The 24,951-nt window shown below is 34.4% G+C and overlaps 1 protein-coding gene across 4 annotated transcripts in view; it reads left to right on the top strand.

Annotated features, from left to right (window-relative positions):
- The window catches only part of CNKSR2 (connector enhancer of kinase suppressor of Ras 2), a 313,411-nt gene that overhangs the window by 53,829 nt on the left and 234,631 nt on the right, over positions 1-24,951 (top strand). For all 4 annotated transcript variants that reach the window (XM_037129263.2, XM_037129190.2, XM_037129132.2 and 1 more), the window contains exons 2-3: positions 1,591-1,754; positions 12,403-12,605. In XM_037129263.2, the coding sequence (XP_036985158.2) occupies positions 1,591-1,754; positions 12,403-12,605 (367 nt within the window). The remainder of the gene's footprint in view (positions 1-1,590; positions 1,755-12,402; positions 12,606-24,951) is intronic.

Here is a 24,951-nt window from a genome sequence, read left to right as displayed (position 1 = left end):
TAGAAACTCTTTTTAGATCCATGATTTTTGGTTCATTCCTCATTTTTGCAGATGGTAGAAAGCAGTATAATTTACTGAAAAAGTCAGAGACATGTTGTCGTAATGATTTCAATCCTTTTCTACTGTTTTAATACACAGTCTTAGATAAAATAGTGTATACTTTATTTAATGTTATCAATTAAATAAAATAAACAGAAAACTGCACTTGAAAAATAACTAAATAAAAATTTAAAAAATATATAGTGCACAATAAATAAAGCACAAGTGCACAATTTTTTTCATGGTAAATTTGTGACGTTTAGAGTATGGATCAAAATTTACTTGTTATGTTTACTTTTTTAAGTTTAATATTTATTGTATTTTTCCCATTACCAATTAGTCCCGCTATTCTCCTCTCCCTCTAGCAATTACCACACTCTCGTCTGTGTCCATGAGTCCTTTGTCCTTTTTGCTCAACCCCTCCACCTGCTAATTTCCCCCCTACACTAGCTGCCATCTGCTCTCCATCTATGAGTCTGTCTCCATTTTGCTTATTAGTTCAGTTCACTAGATTCCACATATGAGTGAAATCATATGATATTTATCTTTCTCTGACTGGCTTATTTCACTTAGCATGATGTCCTCCATGTCCATTCATACCGTTGCAAAGGGTAAATTTTTCTTTTTTCTTTTTTAATGGCCAAGTAGAATTCCACTGTGTAAATGTCCCATAGTTGTTTCATTCACTCATCTACTGGTGGACACTTGTACTGCTTCCATATCTTGGCAATTATAAATAACACTTCAATGTACATAGGGATGCTTATGTTCTTTCAAATTAGTGTTTTGGGTTCCTTAGGACATATTCCCAGAAGTGGGATCACTGAGTCAAAAGGCAGATCCATTTTTAATTTTTTGAAGTATTTCCATATTGCTTTCCACAATGTCTGCACCAGTCTGCATTCCCACCAACAAGGCAAAAGGGTTCCCCTTTCTACACATCCTCACCAGCACTTTTTGTTTGTTGATTTATTTAATTGTAGCCATTATGACAGGTATGAGTAATATCTCATAGTGATTTTAATTTACATTGCCCTGATGATTAGTGACATTGGGCATCTTTTCATATGTCTACTGGCCACCTGTATGTCCTCCTTGGAGAACTGTCTATTCAGGTCCTTTGCCAATTTTCTAATTGGTTGTTTGTTTTTAGTGTTGAGTTTTGTAAGTACTTTATAAATTTTGGATATTAACCCCTTATCAGATGTATTGGTAGATATGTTCCCCCATTCTGTGGGTTGTGTTTTTATTCTGTTGATGATTTCCTTTGCTGTGCAAAAACATTTTAGTTTGATGTAGTCCCATTTGTTTATTTTTCTTTTGTTTCCCTTGTCTGGAGGAAATATATCTGATAAAAAATTTCTACAGGCAATATTCAAGATTATACTGTCTATGTTTTCTTTTAGAATTTTTATAGTTTTGGGCCCAACATTTAAGTTTTCGATCCGTTTTGAATTTATTCTTGTGTGCGATGCTTTTCTTGTTTTATTTTTTCTTTTTGTTTGGTTCAACTTTTCTTTTATTCTGGTCTTCCATATTTTTCTTTTGTAGGTCTTGATGACTGTTTGCAGCAGTATATTAAGAACTTTGAGAGGGAGAAGATCAGTGGGGACCAGCTGCTGCGCATTACACATCAGGAGCTGGAAGATCTGGGGGTCAGCCGCATTGGCCATCAGGAACTGATCTTGGAAGCAGTTGACCTTCTGTGTGCACTGGTAAGTACCTAAAACTGGCAGGAAGGGAAACTTCTTTTTTTTCTTGTTTTTTTCTCCCTTTTAATTTTTTTATTTCTTCTCTTTTTGTTTCCTTCCTTCTTTCCTTCTCTTCTTAAAACTAATTTAAATGCAAGTAGAAAAAAACCCTAATTCTCAACCAACTTTATGTGATATTTTCCTCCTTCATTGAATTTGCTATATTATACAGTGCCAAAGAGATTATACGAATTAAAGAGATTTATAATTTGTGACATTATATTTAGCTACTTGAAAAAATTAAGTTGGAGGTCACCAAAGGAATTTTCATAGCTGCATTTAGGATATCCAGTTGCACATAATCAATTATAAAATCAATTCCCTTATAAAATTTTTGGTTTAGGATCATAAATAACCATCCTATTTTAGAAAAATCACTCTTAAAATAATTAAATTATTTATATGTTCTTTATGTGTACATCCAATGAATATTGCACCTTGTATGATTACTTTTGTATGTTGAAAGAGCAATGCCTAATTAGACAAGATAAATCAATGAATTTGTACTTCAGAAGTTGCTGAAGCTATAGATTTTGGAGTATCAAGGATATGGGGATTGAATCGATAGAGAAGAGATCATCCAAAGAGATCCTGCAGAATATAAAAAAAAAGACAAGGCTTGACACTCGAGCTGAGTAGGAAGAAGAGAAGGCTGCAGACACTGCTTATAGAGTAGTCACAGTAGAGTGAAGACAACTATAAAAGAGTTGTGGCAAAACTAATGGTATTGTTTTCATTAAGGAATATCAGTGATGTCATCAAATTTAACAAAAAGCTAATAGAATAAGCAAGAAAAAAAAGACCTGTCTGAAAGCAGTTTCTAAGAGTAGAATCTGATACCATATTGGTTGAATAGCACTTCTCACACAAATATTTCAGTTTTACTTTGTCATTTCCTCAGATATTTCCTGATCACTCCCTCACCCTTGTCTGATCTAAAATTAACCCCCTATTGTTAATCTCTTTTTTAACCCTATTTCATCTTGTAATTATATATTTATGTGTATGTTTATCAGTTTAATATCTATTCCTTTCACTAGACTATAAACTATGTGGGAAAAGTGACTTATTGAACACCCAGTGTGTAGTACAAATGCCTACCAAGAATGGATGCTGAATAAATTTTTTTTGAAAGTGGTAATGAAAGAGACTCAATAACATTTTTCACATACTAGTTTGGGGATCATTTTATTTCCCTATTCCTGAGATAAGAGAAGTAAATTCTGACCAGAACACACATGTATACTCTATCCCTTATATGAATGAAGTCACAGAAATCATGCCCAAAATAAACCAGTACTTGGGGTAAGTTAAAGGTCCACAGTGTTTTGCATACTACTCTCCAAAACTGAGTCAGAATGTCAATGAAGGTGCAATAGAAACATCTTGGAAAATAGCAACTAATCTAGCAGTCCTATTTGCCACATCTTCTATAACATCAATAGTTAGGTGTGTCAGAGTTTGAAGTCCAGGGTGTATGTCTCATAAGCAGTGCTCCACATAGACGAACCACGCAAGCGCTAGACTCCTACATGGCCAGTTTAAATAAGGAAAGATTGGTGATTCCAGACTCTACAAAGAGTCTGGACCTGTAGGCTTTGGAGTTTGGCCCATGAACAAGCTCTGCTGACCTAAACTTACTTAAAAGGATGACATCAAAGACATATGTCTAGACCATTTTGATGTTTGAGCCATGGAGCTATGGCAGATCCCTTCACATGCTGAGTTTTAATCGTTCTGCAGTTGTGGTTTAAGCACTGTAGTGTTACATCATTTTCTGGGAAAACTTCATTATGTGGTTGAGCTGTTCTGGAAGTTAACGCAGAAAAAAAATAAATCAAAACATTAAATTCATTCTTTTGTGTTTATTTAGCAATAAATTGCTCACATTCCCCAGAGAGATCAAATATTAAACTTCCTTTTCACTGCTTCCTAGTGGTTATACATTAGCAATTTCAAAGTGCAGATATCTTCCAGTTTATGCAACAGATGTTTTCCAGTGAATATAAATTAAATTACTGAGCTGTGAATTCTGATTTATTTCTCTATTCCATTATAAAATGAGGAGGTGAGATCCCTCATCAACAAGCTCAGGTGACTAGACCAGAAGTTCTGCTATTAGGAATGGGGAACCATGTCTTGTCTCTTTGATACTGTAATGTCTCTATTGGCCTATGTCGTTTTCTTTACATTTACTGTATTTATTTATTCTTTCAACTTTTACATATTCATATTAAAACAGTGCTACCAAAGGGAATACAAAGATGAAAAAGGCATAGTCTGTGCTCTCAAGATGTATGCAGTCTAATAAAGGAGACAGTAGTCATTAAAATAATATAGATTCCACCCACCCTTGCCCATCTCCACCCTCCTCCCATGGCTTTCACCACACCACTGCCTGTGCCCAAGGGCTAGGCATATATGTTCTTTGGCTAATCTCTTTATGTGCTTTTATCCAGTTCTCCCAACTCGCCACATATGTAATAGTGTCAACAATAAAAGAAGCTGTAAAATGTCACTTCATTTACTTGGAGAAATAATAAAATATTCTTGAATTTTGAACACAAGAAAAAAGATAATTTGATTTAAAGATAATCCCAGGCGAGTGCATAAGGAAATGATAAACACTACAGAGGGATTCAGAAAGTGTATGTGGGGTTTGTTTGCATTGGGACTTTCAGGATGAATAAGATGTTCACCAAACAAAAAAGTTGGGGAGAATTTATTTAAGCAGAAGAGGTATCATATCTAAAGACACTCGTGGAAGAGTATAGTGTGTTCAGAGGGAAATGAGAATTTTGATTTGGCTAGTGTAGTAGGAGGTGATGGGAAGAAAGGTAACTTATACTTCATAACACATTATATGAAATCTTTGCTTAGATTGTTTGGTCCTCCAGTACACTTCCTGTCCAGTGCTTAGCACATAGAGGATATTAAATTAATGTTATGTTATTGCATGAATTTCTCTGCCTTTCTCCAGAGAACTGTTACTTTTTCTCTTGCTTACACAGCCTCTGACTCTGAAGATTCTGTTCTTAGTATAAGACACAGAGTAATTATCAAATTCCTTTCTTTATTTTAAGCTTTGTAATATTTTCATCTGCTATGTCTTAAAGTTATTCCTGCTGCAGAATAAATGTATGGCAGCTGATGAAAACAAAAGGTCTATTTAGCAACTTGTTCATACATTCAAATATACATTTATTAATTACCATCTATATTCTTTATATCCTGTTATTCTAGAAAGAATTAACTTGTTCATGATTTGGAGGTTTAGTAACTCTTTCAAGGTGTTATGCAATCATTTAATATGCTTAAAAAGTGAGCACAGTATACTAACTGAAAGAGTAAAGCATAGATAAAATATAGAGAGTTTAATGTATAGCCCTTAATTTCTGTCTGACAACACACTTTTTATTGGGGACTATAATGAATCATTTATGACAAGAGAAAAACTGTTTTCATTCTTCATGTAATTTTCATATAATAGGCATTTTGCAGGAAAATATTGATGTCTGCAGTTGCTAGGATTTGTTTCTTTGCACCATAATTGCTTGGTTCACTTATCCAAGTTGTTTCTTAAAAAAACTTCCTTAGAGCAATCCTTTTAGAACTTACTCATTTATAAAGCAGTGTATTATAAAACCTAAACACCTGCTATATGCTATGTTCAAATGAAGAGCTCTGAATACAATAGCATTGACATTATAAAATATGTAGTACCAGTATTGAGGGGTTTAGTTATGTGTTTAAGGAGAATTTGCCACTAGTGAAGATATAGCCACCTCGATTTTCTAAAATATTAAGTGTGTTCCTTTATCTCTTTTGTGTGTTTTGCATGCATATAATTGAAAGAGAAGAACAGTATGAACTTAGCACCAGTTCCTTAACATTACACTGGCCGTGTTGAATTAATCTAGAGTTAAAATTGATTCCTGGCAAACATGTTATTGGCCAAGTATTTGAACAAATAGATAATATAACACAAAGAAAATAGCTGAGTACATTGTATGTCCAAGCTTGTGTTTTCTTGATGTAGTCCTTTCTGTAAGAACAGTAATGCCTAGTTTTCCCATGCATGTCCAGTGAAAGCCAGCCTGTAATGAATAAACCTACATTTTTACAGAGTTCAGGTAGTACATACCTCTGGCCAAATACAGAGGGTTGCTTCATTTACTTAACTCTTTTTTATGTGGTAGGCAAGGGAATGTGATTTACTGGTGACTTAGTGAGTCACAACAAACCATCACCTTTCATGAAAGAAATAAAAAGAAGATACTTGTGTTGACAGTAATTTATTTTGAGGTACTTACAATTGAGAATTGTGATGACAAAATTAACTCTAGAGATCACTTAATTCATCCCTTTTCTTAAAATAGCACCACAAAAAAAGCCTTTATATGCAGATTAGCTTCTAACCCACTTTTATAACTCTTCTTGAATTTAAAAAATGCTTTTGAATTATCAATTCACTTAAATTTGTTAACTAGGGTGAGTTTTAAGAATTTCCCTCTCTATTTTCTACTACATATCTTTTTTTAATTATCCTCTGTGTGCTCACCACAAGTCTAGCCTCCTCCCCTCACTCATGTGCGACCCTCTGCAATCCCCTCCAGTAACCTGCATTCTGTTCTATCTGTGAGGTTGTAGGGTTTTTTGAAAATATATTTTATTGATTATGCTATTACAGTTGTCCCATTTCCCCCTTTCATTCCCCTCCACCCTACACCCCCTCCCACCCACATTCCCCCGCTTTAGTTCATGTACATGTGTCATTAGTTCTTTAGCTTCTACATTTCCCATACTATTCTTTCCCTCCCCCTGTCTATTTTCTACCCACTGTCTATGCTGCTTATTTTCTGTACTTTTTCCCCCCTCTCTCCCCTTTCCACTCTCCTGTTGCTAACCCTCCATGTGATCTTCATTTCTATGGTTCACTCCTGATCTAGCTGTCCTTAGTTTGCTTTTGTTTTAGGTGTGGTTGTTAATAACTGTGAGTTTGCTGTCCTTTCACTGCTCATCTTTTTTATCTTCTTTTTCTTAGGTAAGTCCCTTTAACATTTCATATAATAAGGGCTTGGTGATGACGAACTCCTTGAATTTGATCTTATCTGAGAAGCACTTTATCTGTCCTTCCATTCTAAATAAAAGCTTTGCTGGATTGAGCAATCTTAGATGTAGGTCTTAGGATTTCATGACTTGGAATACTTTCCAGCCCCTTCTTGCCTGCAAGGTCTCTTTTGAGAAATCAGCTGACAGTCTAATGGGAACTCCTTTGTAGGTAATGTTACATCCCGTCCTTGCGAGCAAGAAGGGTCGGAAACTGCTGGGTAGTCAGAGGTGTTTTATTGGCCAAAGTTTCAAAGTTTTTACCTGCGCCGGGGCGAACTCTCAGGGTGCCTCCGGAGACACACGAGTGCCAAAATGGCTGCAAATGAGAGTCGCGCCTAACGCTTACAGGCTAGGGTTCTTATAGAAGTGAGCAAGCAAGCAACTTCCAGAAGCAAAAGGTGGCAGTTAGCTACTGGCTCAGGGGCTTATGCTAGGGCTCGTGATCTTGCTGATGATTGGCTGGCAGGGCTCATGAACAGCTCCTGCTCAGGTTAGCCATTGGCCTAGGGGCTCATGCTAGGGGTAAAAATTTCCCCCCCCCTAACGGATGTTCCAAGAAGCTATCTGCTTAACTTCCTGGAACATTTGCCCGGGGGTGGGGGTGCAGTCCCCCCACCCAAGCTTGAGCAAGCAGCTAAGGTTGAACAAACAACTTAGTTTTCTTAAGACTATTTCCCTTAGCCCCTAACAGTAACTCTCTCCTCTCTTGCTGCTTCTAGGATTCTCTCCTTCATTTCAATCTTGGCTAATGTAATGATGATGTGCCTTGGTGTGTTCCTCCTTGGGTCCAACTTCTTTGGGACTCTCTGAGCTTCCTGGATTTCCTGGAAGTCTGTTGCCTTTGTCAGATTGGGGAAGTTCTCCTTTATTATTTGTTCAAATAAGTTTTCCACTCATTGCTCTTCCTCTTCCCCTTCTGGTACCCCTATAATTTGGATGTTGGAATGTTTAAAGATGTCCTGGAGGTTCCTCAACCTCTCCTCATCTTTTCGAATTCTTGTTTCTTCATTGTTTTCTGTTTGGTTGTTTTTTTCTTCCTTCTGGTCCATTCCATTGATGTGAGTCCCAGTTTCCTTCCCATCACTATTGGTTCCCTGTGCATTTTCCTTCATCCTTCACTTCACTTAGCATACCCTTCATTTTTTTAATCTAATTTGCAACCAAAGTCAACCAATTCTGTGAGAATCCTGATCACCAGAGCTTTGAACTGTGCATCTGATAGGTTGGCTATCAGTTCATTTTTTAGTTGTATTTGGGCCATTTGTGTGTGTGTGTGTGTGTGTGTGTGTGTGTGTGTGTTGTCACACCTGTTATGTATGAGGGGCAGAGACTTAGGTGCCCACCGGAATGGGGCAACCCAAATCGCTGGGTTGTGATGCTATATGTGGGGGTGGGGTCCAAGAGGGGACAATAGTGCTTGCTCAGCTCTTTATCAGGTTTCAGTTCCTTTTGCCGCTTCCCTCAAGCAAACTGAGCCCTTTTGGTGCTGATTCCCATGTGGGTGGACTTGAGTACATTCTAGGACCCTGTGGTTCTCTCCAATGAACTCTCCTGTGAGGCTGGTAGTATGTCCCTGAGCCTCAATCCCCACAGGTGTTCTTTATTGGTGTTTTGAGGCTTTATTTCCCCGCACTGAGACCTTGGGTTGCACGGTCTGGCTCGCTCCCCAGTTTCGCTTGGTCTATCTGTGGGCAAATGTGGGACTGCCCAGTCAGTCAGCCACCTCGCATGCAGTGCCTTGCTTCATAATTGCCGCCTCGCTGGGTCTTCCCATTGCCACCCTGCACCTGGGGTCTGGCAGCTGCCGCCTGTGTGCCCAGGGTCCACCCACTACCGTCTTGCATGCCGGGGTGCCTTGCGTGCCTGGTGCCGTTGCTTTTGTACCACAATCCCTCTCCCCTCAGCTGCCTGACTCCACCCCACCTACTCGTCTGGATGAATGTATCTGTTTTAACTCCTTGGTTGTCCCGCTTCCATATAGTTCAATTTTCTGTCAGTTCTGGTTGTTATTTTGTTTCTAAATTGTTATTATCCTTATTTTGGTTGTGCGAGGAGGCACCGTATGTCTACCTACGCCTCCATCTTGGCTGGAAGTACTACTACATATCTTTTGTCTCTTCTTGCCTCCATATTCATGTCTTCTTCATTTCCTACCTATACTCCACATAGGATATTTTTTTCAGTAGGTTCCCAAGTTTGGAGGCCTTCTCAGGGTACCCTTCCAGGTTTTGTCCAGGAGATTTTTCTAGTTCCTAATTCTTGAGTTACATTAAAAATAGTTTTAGTATTATTTTAAGTTCGAGAGGCTTCAAAGTATTTTCTAGTTTGCCTTTAGATTTTTATTTATAAGAAAACCTATATTATTGCTATAAAATTATTTTATATTTTATAGTAAAATATTTGAGATGCTTACATAGATAGATATATATAACCTATCAAAAAATTAATCTTTTATGGAGGGTGTGGCTACAGGGGGAAACAATTACCTGGTTGAATGATTAGATTCCTCTCTAATAACCAATTATAATTTGAGCTTCTCTAAAAAATTATTATAATTTGATTATAAATAAACATTTCCTAGAGAGATGCAAATTAAAACCACAATGAGATACCACTTTACAGTGGTCAAAATGGCCATCATAAACAAAGCAACAAACAACAAATGTTGGAGAGGTTGTGGGGAAAAGGGGACCCTAGTTCACTGTTGGCGGGATTGCAGACTGGTACAACCACTATGGAAAAAAGTATGGAATTTTCTAAGAAAACTAAAAATGGACCTGCCTTATGACCCAGCAATTCCAGTGCTGGGACTGTATCCTAAGAACCCTAAAATACCAATCCAAAAGAACCTATGCATCCCAATGCTCATAGCAGCACAATTTACAATAGCCAAGAGCTGGAAGCAACCTAGGTGCCCGTCAGTAAATGAAAGGATCAAAAAATTATGGTTCATATACACAATGGAATTCTATGCAGCAGAAAGAAAGAAGGAGCTCCTGTCCTTTGCAACAGCATGGATGGAACTGGAAAGCATTATGCTGAGTGAAATAAGCCAGGCAATCAAAGACAAATACCATATGATCTCACCTTTAACAGGAAGCTAAACAACAAAACAAATAAGCAAGCAAGATATAACCAAAAACACTGACATATGGAACAGGCTGACAGTGACCAGAGGAGAGAGGGGAGGGAATTTCAGGCGAAAAGAGAAAGGACTCATAGGAACAAGTGTGAAGGACACATGGACAAAAACTAGCAGGGGTGGAAATGGGAGGGAGGTGGGGAGCACTGTGGGGGTGGGCTGGGGTGGGAGTAAAAGACAAAAAACTGTACTTGAACAATAATTAAATTAAAAAATAAAAAACATTTCCTCATTAAATTCATTAATACACAAAAATGAAAAGGGCAAACACTGCTATACTTCAGGGAAAATACTTTAACACAAGAAAAAAATTCTGAAAATATTTTTACAGACTTCAGATATACTACATTTAATTGATAAAACTACAAATTGTTCTGTCTAGTCACATGCTCACTCATTGATGCCTACCACCCCCACTGACTAGTACAGTGAAGTTGTCATTGTTCATGCATACACATTCCAGTCCACTCTTCTTGGTTGCCAGGTTATATCAATGTCAGGCAAATCATTCTCATTATATTAATAATAGCTGGGCTTTTTATGGACAGAGGTCATATTTACATCTACTTGATATAACTACAAATTGTTTTGTCTAGTCATTAGAATCTTTTATAAATTTATAAAAGGATTTTCTTTTTAATATAGTGACAAACTGCAGAAAATAAAATCTCTCCAAGGTTTCACAGATAATCCATGCTCAGATGCAACAGAAGTTGAGTAGAATGTTGTTTTATTTGCATAAGCCTAATGTTTTAACTTGAGGGAAGAATATTGCAATTTAAATTAAGTAGTGAAAATTTAATATACTATGATTTAAAAAACAAATCCGTGGCTCCAAAAAAAAGAGTGTTCTTTTAATAAAAAAATATAAATTCTCAGCAAGAATAATTAGACTTTTATCACTATTAAATCTTTAATGGTAACATACTTAATTAACATAATAGGGTATTTAATAATTAGGCTTCTACACCCTCTCTAGTTCTTTCTTTTATCTCCTCCACGTGCTCTTTTTTTCTTAAATTACTATAGAAAAGCATTAACCTAAATTATATGTAAACTAGATACCAAATGGTTGTTGGCTTAATAATATAGCTAAATTCATGTGTTATTTGCCTCCCTTTTCACTCCCTCAATATTTTATCATCCATTTTGCTTCCTTTGTTGTCACCAGGCAGCCTGGTGACTTGTCCCATTCTGAACTGAGCTCTAAGCTCTGAGCTCTTTAAGCAAACAAGAAAACCTTCTGTGCCTCAATGTCCTCAACTATAAAAGGAGGGTAAATCACACTTAGCATTTGTTTGTGCCCGAGAGGCTATTTAATATTCTTTGGGTCTTACAATTTTCTATGAAGTGATAATACTTTTAATTTTACAGTACAGTAACGTATATATTGCTAAATAGTTTCACCAAGGTCATCCTTTGATCAGGTTAATCATTCTTTCTTAGAGGTGTTTTACAACTTATAATTAGCTGTTTTAAAATTTAATTGTAACTTAAAAAATCTTTTCCTACAGTTTGCTTGAAGGAATCCTATAATATTTTGATAATGAATATAACAGAAAAGCTTATTTGCATTTATTCTTATAACCCTTTCTGAAACAATGGTAGACAAAATATTTTGGGTAAAATAATAAACATTATTAGAAATTTAAAAGCAAGACTAAGGGAAAAAGAAAACAAATACACATACCAAAAAGTCAATATGGTTACCTTAGATGTATTTCACATTTGACTGTGAGCTAATGCAACCAGGACTAAAATAAAAATAAATTTAATTTCATAATTTGTATTATAAAAAGGAGAAAGTATATTGGTTTGCCTAAGGAAGCAGAATATTTCCTGGAACCATATTATAAAAGAAACTCTGTGAGTCATTATAGAGAGGACATGGAAAAAAGTATATTACAGTCTATCTCTTGCTTCTTTTTTTGTTGCGTTGTTTGAGGAAGCAGAATTTTTCCTAGTACCTGCAGTCATGACTATGCACATGCTAATAGATACTTAAAAATAATTGTCGACAATAATGAATTTCACAAATAAATGAACTTAGGTTTGGGTTAAAAAAACTTATGAATCCCTATAATCTTTCTGTCTTAGGTGATATAATTTCAAGATATAATGCCCTCATCTTTCCATGTTCATATTAATACTTAACACACTATATTGTAATTTCTCTGGCATTTTCACAAATCCTCATTTGACTGTGGGTTATGGTAGGCCAGGAATCCCACTTTAATTCATTTGTGACTTTTAAGACTAGTTCGATTGCCTATACATACTAAAGTACTTAGTAAATATTTTAATGAATGAATGAAATATTGACTTTAAGTATATTGTTCTCTCTTTTTTACAATTCAGAATTATGGCTTGGAAACAGAAAATCTAAAAACCCTTTCTCACAAGTTGAATGCATCTGCCAAAAATCTACAAAATTTTATAACAGGGAGGAGAAGGAGTGGCCATTATGATGGGAGAACCAGTCGAAAATTGCCAAATGATTTTCTGACTTCAGTTGTGGATCTGATTGGAGCAGCTAAGAGTCTTCTTGCCTGGTTGGACAGGTAAAATCTTGCCAATGTTTTATAAGTAATTCTTCTTGAATACTACTTTTAATATGACATTATTTCATGTTTTCTTGTAAAAGGATTGGACAGGTAGAGACACATACAAAAATACATGCAAACACACACATAGCAATCCATGAAGTCAATCAGTGGGTATTTTATGTTTGTTTCATAGGAAGATGAAATGTGACAAAAACCTGAAGAAATAATTTAAATCATTTGTTTGCCTTCCAATAGAAGGCAAAGGTTCTCAAAATGCTTATTTTGTGTTATATCACATCACAGTGAAAAATTAAATCAAATGCCACTTAGTATTTTGACCATAAAAATGAAATACATACTTGTTGGCAAAAAAGACAACCTTGTGATAACTTAAAAATCCTCAACTGAGACTTTTTGGAAATTGAAAAAAGAAAGCTGAACTTTATATTCTGAAGATCTTTCACAGAAAACTTCAGCTCCAAGCTAACTTTTGTATAATAATGCTTTTAATAGTTTAAGTTTTTAAAAGGAAAGATGAAGATGGAAAAAAAAGAAAAAATTCTTTGTCATGCTAAGGAATTTGGACTTAATGCTGAAGGCAATGGAGAACTATTTAGGGTCATCGTGTTCAGATCTGTGAATTTTGAATATCACTTGGTCTGCAGTGCTGGGAAAGATTTGAGAAGAGTAAGGTTAGAAAAAGGAAAACCACATAAGAGAGTGTTTTAGAAACGATTCATGCTGCTGCTACTGTTGGTGATTCTGATGTTAATACCTCCAGCCACACTCAATAAAATAACCACAGAAGGGTTGTCTTTTTTTAAGGGCAGGAAAACTAGCACTTACAGAGGTTAAGTTCAAAACCAAATGGCAAGTAAGTGGTGGAGCCAGGATTAAATCCAGACATCTGACTATAGGTAGAATTGATCCTCTCCACTGCTATTTATTGAGATTTGTAATTAATTAGAGAAGCCACAGTGAGGATGGAAGAATATTGGAGATATTTGTATAGATAAATAAGAGTTGTTGACAAGTAAGATCTAGAGACCAAAAAGGAGATATTAAATAAAAGGTATCTGACTTGGCTGAACCAGTGGATGGTAGTGCTACTATCAAGATAAGAGAAACAGGTTATGGTGGAAGACAAGTATTGAGTTGAGTGTCAGGCATTATAAATTGTGATGGCTGGAGAATATTAAAGGGAGAAAATCTTTATAGTATTGCTGCTCATAATAGATATATGGTTGATAGAAATTTGGGGATAGTTAAAATATAGGTAATTGTTAAAGTCATAGTTATATCAATTTGGTGGTCTAAGGAGAGTTATAGATTCTTCTTACTCTATATTATTTATTTTCTGCAACACTTAAATCCTTTTAACACACTACATAATTTACTTATGTATTATTTTTAATGTTTTTGTCTGACTATTCTTTATGTTATGTATACTTGAACACAGTAGGGATTTTCATCTGTTTCGTTCAGTGATATCTCAGTTATTCAGAAGAGTTCCTATAGTGGGTGCTCAATAAATGTTTTTTAGTGAATTAAGAGAGCTAAGATGAGGAATGAGCTCTCTGGACACCCACAACTGAAGGATGATTAGAAGTTCAGGTATGGAAGAAAATAACAAGACATAACTAGAGAGGCAGGAGAGAACCAGTTGAGAGTGGTTTCAGGGAAGCAAAGGCAGTAAAAGGGTTTCTGTTTGTTCCTTTGTTCATTTATTTTGTTTATATATAAGATTTCAGTGTTTATTTAGTTTTTCAATTTTATTTAGATAAAATTCACAGATAACATTGTGTAGGTTTAAGGTGTTCAATGTAATATTTTGATACACATTTGATTTGCAAAATGATTACCACAATAAGATTAGTTAAAACATTCATCACCTCACATAATTTCTATGTGTGTATGTGTATAAAGGGACATTTAAGATGTCAGCAAAGAGTTTTAGGGGGAAAAAGGAAGTGATCAGTAGGGTCAAATGCTGCTTTGAGAATAATTAGGGTAAGAACTGAAAGTGTGGGACTTTACCAGCATCAGTTTAGTGTTTTTACTTAAACATGAATTCTAGAATATATGAATTCGTTGTAAGTTAAAGGTAAGTGGGAACTCCTCTTTGAAGAAATTTTTCTGTGAGATGCTTTGTTATTCAGGAGATTTTTGAATCATATTAACTTCCCCTTTTCATAGATTCTTAATGTTTTAGAGGTAATAGAACAGATCAGAGGCAAATGATGAGTGCTACTTCTATATTTGGGAGCTTGACTTGGTTTCCTCCTCTTGCCATGACTTGTACAATTTTCTTAACTGCTCTTTGGCCAATATACATTTCAGAGGGTCTCAAGATCAATTTAAATGTAGTACAATTTTATCTATAACTGTGCCAGGTGAGATGTTCAGGCTGTTCGTTTTCCTGACACACAGCTCAGACTTTCATTAGCAATTGTTAGTATGTTCCAGTACCAATTTTTAGTATGTATTTAACCTAAATTTGTAATCCTTTCAATGAAAAAAATGTTTTTAGGTAGCAGCAAATGAACAAGACAATACTCCACATGCCATCCTGTTTCATTGTGTCCTACAAACTACACAGTAAACATAACACATTCATCGATGTTATAAAAGCCAAAAAAGCAGTGTTCCCCATAACCATTAGTATGAATTCCTGCTGAAAAACATCCTGCAGGGATGTATTTAAGTAATATAAAGAGCAGTGAGTTGATAAAGGGTTGAGTTTCATCTCTGCCTCAAGCCCTGGGTAACCTTGAACTTAACCTTTGTTTTTATTTTTATTTTTTTAGATTAAGGATATAAGATCTACAGAATTTGAAGTTCTCTTCTAAGCACTAATATTCTATAATTCATTGACTTTGTTCACAACAGCTATATAAAAGGCATATATACAATTTAATTCCCTTTATGTAAACTCAAAGGATAAACACTAATAAAACTAGCTAGTTAATGACTTGCAGAATCATAATTTGTCCCTTACCCTTCTCTAGATGAATTTAGTTAATTTTTTGTTGTTTTTAAAGATTGTATTTATTTATTTTAGACAGAGGGGAAGGGAGAAAGAAAGAAAGGGAGAGAAACATCAATGTGTGGTTGCCTTTCACATACCCCATAATGGGGACCTGGCCTGCAATGCAGGAATGTGCCCTGAATGAGAATTGAACTGGCGACCCTTTGGTTCACAAGCCAATGCTCAGTGCACTCAGCCACACTATCCAGGACATGTTTTATTTTAAGTTCTAGAACAGAATTAATCTATCTTTATGCTCTCTTCATACGAGGTTAAGAATATGTTTTGTCTATTTTTTATATTTGTTTGCTTTTGAAGAACTTAGAACTTAAGTAAAGTTCCATAGCCATGATGTTCACCAAAAATTCTTAATATTTTAGTTTGTCAGTATAGATTTGCTTTAATATGGAGTGTTTAAAATGGTCACTGCAATCAAGTATTGACTATAACCTTAGTTTATTCTTTTGCTATATAATATGGTATAATTCTGTCAGTTAAATATGGTTATTTTAATGCAAAACAACTGGCTTATTTTTAAAAAAGTGATAAGTTTTTGGCATTAAAAGTTTATTACATTTTGGAGAGAACTTGTGTGGACAGCAGTATGATAGGGTTTTATTGCAATTTTTATTTTATGTCACTTAAAAGGGGAGAAAGGGAAAGAAAATATGCAAAAATCTTTAACTGTGGATACTGAACTGGATACTTTACGTATGTCAATTCACTGAAATCTCACAAAGCAGGTTTCATTATCCCCATTTTATATATAAAATCTTAAGTAACTTGCCTAAAGTCATTCATCTAGTATGAAAATTATAATTTGAATCTATTTTTGTCTGATACCAAAGTCCTTCTTATTTTTTCTTTAACATGTTCCTTTTTCATGCTACATCTTCTATTGAATGCTGACTAATTCTTAAGGATTTTGAGGACGTGATCCTTAGGAATGAAGCATATATAAGCATTTATTTGCATTTTGGTATTTCTCTTCAAATTCTACAGAGTACCATTTTTCTGGTTTTGTCCTTCATAATTCAAATTGCTATGTAGAATTTTTTTAAAGATTTTATTTATGTATCTTTAGAGGTGAAGGGAAGGAGAGAAGGAGATAAATATCAATGTATGGTTGCCTCTCGTGGGTCCCCTGCTGGGAACTGGCCTGCAACCCAGGCATGTGCCCTGACTGGGAATCAAACTGATCCTCTGGTTCACAGGCCTGCACTCAATCCACTGAGCTACAGCAGCCAGGGCCTATGTAGAATTTTTATTTATTGAAAGTTTATTTCTTGCCCTGGCTGATGTAGCTCAGTAAATTGAGCACAGGCCTGTGAACCAAACGGTTGCTGGTCCGATTCCCAGTCAGGGCACATGCCTGGGTTGTGGTCCAGATCCCCAGTGGAGGATGCTTGAGAGGCAACCACACATTGATGTTTCTCTCCCTCTCTTTCTCCTTCCCTTCCCCTCTCTTTAAAACTAAATAGATAAAATCTAAAAGAAAGAAAGTTTATTTCTTATTCTACTTTGAAAAAATCAATAAAATATCTTTTAATATCATTGAAAGACTTGAATGTTTAAGGCTTAAGAGGTAGGATGCTAGGGGAAAATGTTTACAATTGGTAAAACTCCAATTTCCATGGAGCTTCCATTCAAATAAGATTTATTTTCAAATACCAGTTTCTTACATTTCTTAACAAAAACAAAATCTAAGTCCAACAGATTTTCTTTTCTCCTCCAATTTAAAATATTAACTTGAGTAAAACAGCAGACTTGCCCAGAGGAAACGCCTCAGAGATGAATCACAGTTGGTAGGTCTACTGTTTATTTCCAATGCATGGTTTACTTATCTATTTTTAAACTGCATTTTGCTATTTTTTACACCTTTATCTTTCTTGCAGTGTTATATGTCTTTGCCAAATTGGTCTATACTTGGAAGTTTACAGATCACTTTATATATAATGTTGTACAGTAACGTCATTAAGGATGTTCAAAAGTATTATTTATAGAAGTTTATTTTGCTATTTATAGTGAAAGTCTATCCTTTCCTCTTACTTTTAGCATAAACTCCTAATTCTGATTGTTCCTGAAATACCTTTCAATACCATTCTATTTTGAAGGGATTAATGAGATATCTTTTTATATTGCTGAAAACCTTTAAAGTGTTTAAGACATAAAAGTCAGGGCATGTTAAGAAATTCAACTAAATAAATTTGAAGATGTAATTGTTTTCATTGAACAGTTTATGAATTGGGCAGCATCCCACTGAGCAAGCAGCAGGGACTTCAGAGGAGCTGTACAAAATGAAAGACCCCTATAGGCAGAAGTTGGGGAGGAAATGAAAAACAAAAGGATTATTTCAGAAAAGGTCACCTTCCCACAGGGTCCAGGGACTTTAGGGGTCTTATCTGACAGATTACCTCACTAGTGTTGATCAGAAAAATTTCAGGTAATTGGTTTAAAATTTCACTCCTGGGAGAGGCTGAAGTCGCCATTTGCTGGTTTGTTGATATGGGACTTAGCTCAAGTGACTCCATTTCTGGTCTGTTGTTTCTTCTTTAACAGGTACCAAAGAAAAAAATTTTCCTTTGAGAAAAAAAAATTAGATTTTTGTGAAGTCTTTTGTCTTATCTAAGACAATGATTGAACTAATCCCTTCTTAGATACTACAGCTCATTGTTGTTGGGTCTTATTTCCTCTCATATGCTCACTGCTCTTACTGGGCATCTCTAGTTACAAATTGCCCTTTAGGTTAAGCATTGATGAGAAACCATAAGGCCTTTCCAGTTTTCTTAATTTCTTTACATTTTATCTTTCCTTATTAGGTTCTAATTTGCTTAGTATTTCTTAACCATCAGTAACCTTTCCATAAATGTAATGCTTTTGTTTGCAAGCGTACAAAGGATAATTTCTTATATGACCATAAACCTTTACACTGAAAGAGGTATAAGCATTGTATTATCAATGTGATTTGAGAAAATTGCTTAACTTTTAAGAACTAAGTAGGATAGTTTCCGTAACAGCCTTTTATTGATGAATCAAGGGTTTTATTGATTATGCTATTACAGTTGTCCCATTCTTTTTTCTCCCTTTTATCCTGCTCTACCCAGTACCCCTTACAGCATCCCCCCTCTTAGTTCATGTCCATGGGTCATACATATAACTTCTTTGGCTTCTCCATTTCTTATATTATTCTTAACCTTCCTCAACCCCACAATCACCACTCTGTTGTCCATGCCCACGAGTCTTTTTTCCTTGATCCCACCCCTCCCCTCCCCACTCTTGGTTGTCATCCTGTTCTCTTTGAGTCTGTCTCTAGTTTGCTTATTAGTTCAATTTGTTCATTAGATTTTACATATGTAAGTGAAATCATATGATATTTGTCTTTCTCCGACTGCCTTATTTCACTTAGCATAATGTTCTCCAGGTCCATCCATACTGTCACAAAGGATAAAATCCTCTTTTTTTATGGCCAAGTAGTATTCCGCTATATAAATGTCCCATAGTTTTATCATTAATTCATTTACTAATGGAATTTAATTTTCTTTACTTAAAGTCACTGTATTCTTTTTGTAAGTAGCCTGAGCTCCAGCTTGAGTTTTTCTTACAGTTAAGAATAAATTCCTCTCTTTATTTTGCTTCGTTTTTAAAGCTGATTATGTTCAGTTCTTCTGTAAAGATTTATTTCTTTATTTCACAGATGATCATGAAGTCATGACTGAGTGATCATCTTTGGTAATTCACAGAGATTGGAACACTGTCAGCTTTTTAAATGTACAAATATAGCCAAAATTGCCACACTAAAAAATAATATCTGTTGGCTAAGAATGGTTCTTGCATGATTGTGTATGATTTGTCTTTAAAATGAAAACTTTACATGAAAACTACAAGGTAAAATCAAGTGTTTTCTTAGTACATGCTTTAATTTTTCCCAGTCTTCTTGACATTTAATGTTGAGTAAGAAGCTTGTTCTACTTGAAATATTAACAGTCAGGAAAGTGGATAAATATGCTTTAGAATTCAGTTTGCAATAGGTATTCAATCATCAGTGTATTCTTCTTTTGGTATATTTTGAAGAACAAATGAGAATCTTTTAAGTATTCATGGGAAAATTCATGCTGTATTTCATTTCATCATTCTTGAATGAAGTTTTTAGATTTTACTAACAGACTTTTACCATTTCAAACCTAGACATGCAAACCTTCTATGAATGCCAGAAACATTTTTAAATTCTTAATTAAATTGAGTTTTTTATGCTTCAATACAGCAAAAAAATGGTCTTCGGGTAATATTTCCAATTAATGATTTTTCTTAGAAGTGCTTATATTGTATATCATTTAAAAAATAGTTTCATAGGAGCCTGATTTGCATTCTGTAAAATATACTCATTTCAAGTATATAGTTTAATGAGTTTTAGTAAATTTAGATAGAGGTATGCAACCATTTCTACAATTCAGGTTTAGAAATCTTCCAGCAAGGTAGATTTTTTAAAATGTTATTCAATTACAGTTGTCCCCATTTTCTTCCATTACTTTCCCCTGCCCTATATTCCCCCCTTCCACATTCAATCATCCCCACCCCTCACCATTGTCTTTGTCCATGGGTCCTTTATACGTGTTCCTTGACTTGACCCATCCCCTTCTTTCTTCCATTATCCTCCTTCCCCCGCCGGTTACTATCAGTTTGTTCTTTATTTCCATTAAGATAGATTTTTCAAGCTGGTCCTATTTAAAATTAAATGGGTTACTTTGTTCAACTAACATCATAGATTAATTGCATATATTTTTATTATTAACTTTATTTGAATTCATAATGTCTTCTGTTTTAGTAATATATAAAAATGATACTAGTATATACATATTAAAATATACTGAGTGTTGGAATAGAAATAAGCAGATTATTAGACTGTTTACAATAGACTGTGGTATATAGAGTCATTTAGAAGCAATGTTAGAATCACCAGAAAAAGAAAGGGTAATTTAATAAGTGGTACTGTAGCACTTAGTTAAGCTTTTGGAAAATAAATAATGTTAGTACACTGCCTGATCACTAAAATCATTTTAGGTGTATTATTTACTTAAGTTGGAAACATAAATTCATAAGAAAAATCATAGAAAATATAAATAAAAGTGACTTCTACATTCAACTTATTAAGATTAAAATAAAAGAAATACACTATTTGAATTTGACTACATAAAACTTAAAAACATGACAAAGTATAAGACCGAAGACAAACTAGGAAAAATACTTACAAACAGATTATGAGAAGCTGAGGGTCAATGTGTATTATGTGAATATTACATTTAAATTGAAAGAAAAAGCACCAAAATGTATTAGATAGTTATATGACAACTCAAAGAGGAAAAAATATGGCTGATAAGTTGTATATACCAAGCAACAGAACTTCCAAGTACATGAAACAACAACTGACTGAACTAGAAGAGACATATATACATTCATAGTTAGCTACTTCATCTCCACTTTCTCAAAAAATGGTAAAACTACTAGACAGAAAATCAGTAAGAATTAGAACTGATGAACAACACCATCAAACAACATGTTGTAATTGACATTTTTAGAGCATTTGACCCAACAACAGCAGAATGCAAATTCTTTTCAAGTGCCTATAGAACATTCACCAAGATAGACCTGCATCATAAAACAAACTTCAATATATGTAAAAGAATTAAAATCAGAAGTCTTCTTTAACGGTAATGGAATGAAACTAGAATTCAAATAACATACTTCTTAATCCATGGATAAAAAAGGAAGCCTAAAGGGAAATAAAAATAAGTACATTAAACAGAATGAAAATAAAACAAATAATTTTTGTGGCACACAACTAAAACAGTGCTGAAAAGGAAATTTATAGCACAAAATACTTATATCAGAAAAAAATCTCAAATTAATTATTTAACCTTCCATCTCAAGAAAATAGAAAATATTCACTGATCAACTGGCATAAAGTTTCAGTTAAGCAAGATTAATGTGTTCTAGAGATCTGTTGTAGAGTGTACCTATAGTAAACAGAACTGCCTTGTACACTTAACATTTTGTTAAGAGGGTAAATCGCATGTTAAGTATTCTTACAACAAAATAAAACTTAAGAAAATAGAAAATACCAGTCTGCAATCCCACCAACAGTGAACTAAGGACCCCTTTTCTCCACAACCTCTCCAACATTTGTTGTTTGTTGCTTTGTTTATGATAGCCATCCTGACTGGTGTAAAGTGGTATCTCATTGTGGTTTTAATTTGCATCTCTCTGATAGCTAACGATATTGAACATCTCTTCATGTGTCTCTGGATATTCTGTATGTCCTCCTTGGAGAAGTGTCTGTTCAAGTCCTTTTCCCATTTTTTAATTGGGTTGGCTGTCTTCTTAGAGTGGAGTTATGTAAGTTCTTTGTATATTTTGGAGATTAAACCTTTGTCTGAGGTATCATTGGCAAATATATTTTCCCATTCAGTTGGTTGTCTTTTTAATTTAATACTGTTTTCTTTAGCCATGCAGAAGCTTTTTATTTTGATGAGACCCCATTTGTTTATTCTTTCCTTTATATTCCTTGCTCTAGGGGACATATCCATAAAAATGTTGCTGCGTGGAATATCTGAGATTTTCTTGCCAATGTTCTCCTCTAGGACTTTACTAATGTCATGGCTTATATTTAAGTCTTTTATCCACCTTGAATTTATTTTGGTGTATGGTGTAAGTGTGTGCTCAAGTTTCATTTTTTTGCACGTAGCTGTCCAGTTCTCCCAACACCATTTGTTGAAGAGGCTATCTTTACTCCATTTTATGTTACCATATGATTTCACCTTTAACAGGAAGCTAAACAACAAAACGAACAAGCAAGCAGAATAAAAACCAAGACACTGAAATAGAGAACAAGAGGACAGTGACCAGAGGGGAGAGGGAAGGGAATTTAAGGGGGAAGGGGGGAGGGATTTGGAGGAACAAATAGGAAGGACACAGGGACGAGAGCTAGGGGGGGTGGAGATGGGAGGGAAGTGGGGAGCACGGGATGGGGAGGTGCTGGGATGGGAGAAATAGACAAAAAACTGTACTTGAAAAATAACTAAATATAAAAAAAGAAAATAGAAAATAATAGCAAAATAAGCCCAAAGCAAGCAGAAGAGAGAAAATAATAATGATAAAGGAGCAGAAATCTATTCATTGCAGCATTATTTACAATTGCCAAGATAGGGAAGCAGCCCAAGTGTCTATCAGTAGATGAGTGGATAAAACAACTATGGGACATTTTCACAATGGAATACTACTTGGCCATAAAAAAGAAGAAATTTTCCTTCTTACGGTTGTGTGAGGAGGTGAAGTATGTCTACCTATGCATCCATCTTGACTGGAAGTTTATTTCTAATGAACTTACATGTTAAAATCTTTGACAGAATATTGGTAAATCATATTCAACTGCATATAAATAGAATTTTTCACAAAGATTAAGTGGGATTTATTCCAGGTATGCTAGGCTGCTTCAACACTTGGAAATAAATCAGTATATTCCACCACATCAATGGGCTTGTGAACAAATATCATATGATCCTTTCATTATTGTAAAAAAACATTTGGTGGAATCTATACCCAATTAGAGAAATTCTCAGCAACATAGAAATAAAGTGGTAATACCTCAACTGATAAAAAGCATGTATAAAAAGCAATGGCTAACACTATACTTCATTGTGGAAGGTTGAACATTTTCCTCCCAAGATTGGGGAAAAGATTAGGCTGTGTACTCTCACTCTTACTATGTAATAATGTGTAGGAAGTAGTATTTGGTGTAGTAGGCAAGAAAAAGAAATAAAAAACAGAGATTGGAAAGGAAAAAAGTAAATCTTTCCCTACTTGCAGATAATGTATGTCTGTATGTAGCAAATTCTAAGATACTGACATACACACATGCTCATGGGATTCCAGTTATTAGTTCCATCCCCCTGTGCTGTCCCAATGGTTTTCTTTGCAAGTGCTTTTGGGACTAAGAAGTTAGTATCTTGAATGAACTGATACCTAGTAGTGCTTTCTGATTACTCGCCTTCTGTTTGTTGCTTTAAAGGAAAAATAAAGACAAAACTGTTGAACCTGTATTGCACTTCTGTAGTGTCATTTCTTATTAAAAAATAAGTAATTTGATTACCAAATTTCACTTATTTAAATGCTAACACCATTCTAATAAAGGCATACATTTCTTTTTAATATTTGTTTCAAGTTCTTTAATTTTTATAAATTAACGATCTATTCAAATCTCTGCAATAGTTCTTTAAATCAAGCTGACTTTTTATGAACTCTAAACAAATAATTGTGAACTTTTAATATGTTGAGTGCTTTTGTTTTGATAACTGGATCTCCGTTTGATATTTCATTTGTGTAACTCATTTGCAGTTTGAAAAACATTTTAGTGCTAGTCCCTGATATATATATATATATAAAATGGAAAGTTAATTTTGTTTGCATTTTGATATATCTGGACCACAAAGAAAATATCATGAAAATAAATTAAAACTGAATTACCAAAAAAGAGAAAGTTCTAAGATTATATATATATATATATATATATATATATATATATATGATGTCTTTTAGAACTAGTAAGGAAATTTTGCAAAATGTAGGATACAAAGTCTATACACAAAAATTAATGATATTCCTATATTCTAGCAATGAAAAATTGGACAGCAAAATTAAAAGCATACTATAATTTATAGTAACTCCAAAAATAATGAGATGCCTACATATAAATTTAGCAAAATTTCTGAAGGATCTGTAAATGAAAACTATAAAACATGTATGAAATCAAACAAGACCTAAATAAGTGGAGATGCATACTGTATTCATGTATTAAAAGACTCAGCTTAGTAAAGATGCCAGTTCTCCTCAAATCTCCCTATAGGTTTAAAGAAATCCACATAAAAATTCCAGCATGATTGTTTATAGCTATATACAATTTGATTCTAAAATTTAAACTAAAAAGCAAAGGAACTAGGATAGTTAGGAAAAGAAATTAATTTACCTGATTTTACATATTATATAACTTCAGTAATCGAAACTGTGGTATTGGTAGCAGGATAGACACATAGAAAATTCAAAACTATACCTTTATAAGTATGGTTAGCTGATTTTTGACAAAGGAGCAAAAGCAATTCAGTGGAGAATGGACATTCTTTCAACAAATTCTGGTGGAACACTTGGACAGGCTTAGGAAAAAAGTAAACCTTGACCCAAATCTCATAACTTATATAAAAGATGACTAAAATGAATCATAGATCTAAATTTATAAAACAAAATTATAAAATGTTAAAAGAAAAATTGACTTACCTTAAGGTGAGG

Source organism: Artibeus jamaicensis, unplaced genomic scaffold, assembly GCF_021234435.1.
Source record: "Artibeus jamaicensis isolate MK-2021 breed Jamaican fruit bat unplaced genomic scaffold, CSHL_Jam_final scaffold_1283, whole genome shotgun sequence".
In the NCBI taxonomy this organism is placed as follows: domain Eukaryota; kingdom Metazoa; phylum Chordata; class Mammalia; order Chiroptera; family Phyllostomidae; genus Artibeus; species Artibeus jamaicensis.
This window is presented reverse-complemented; position numbering and strand designations above follow the sequence as displayed.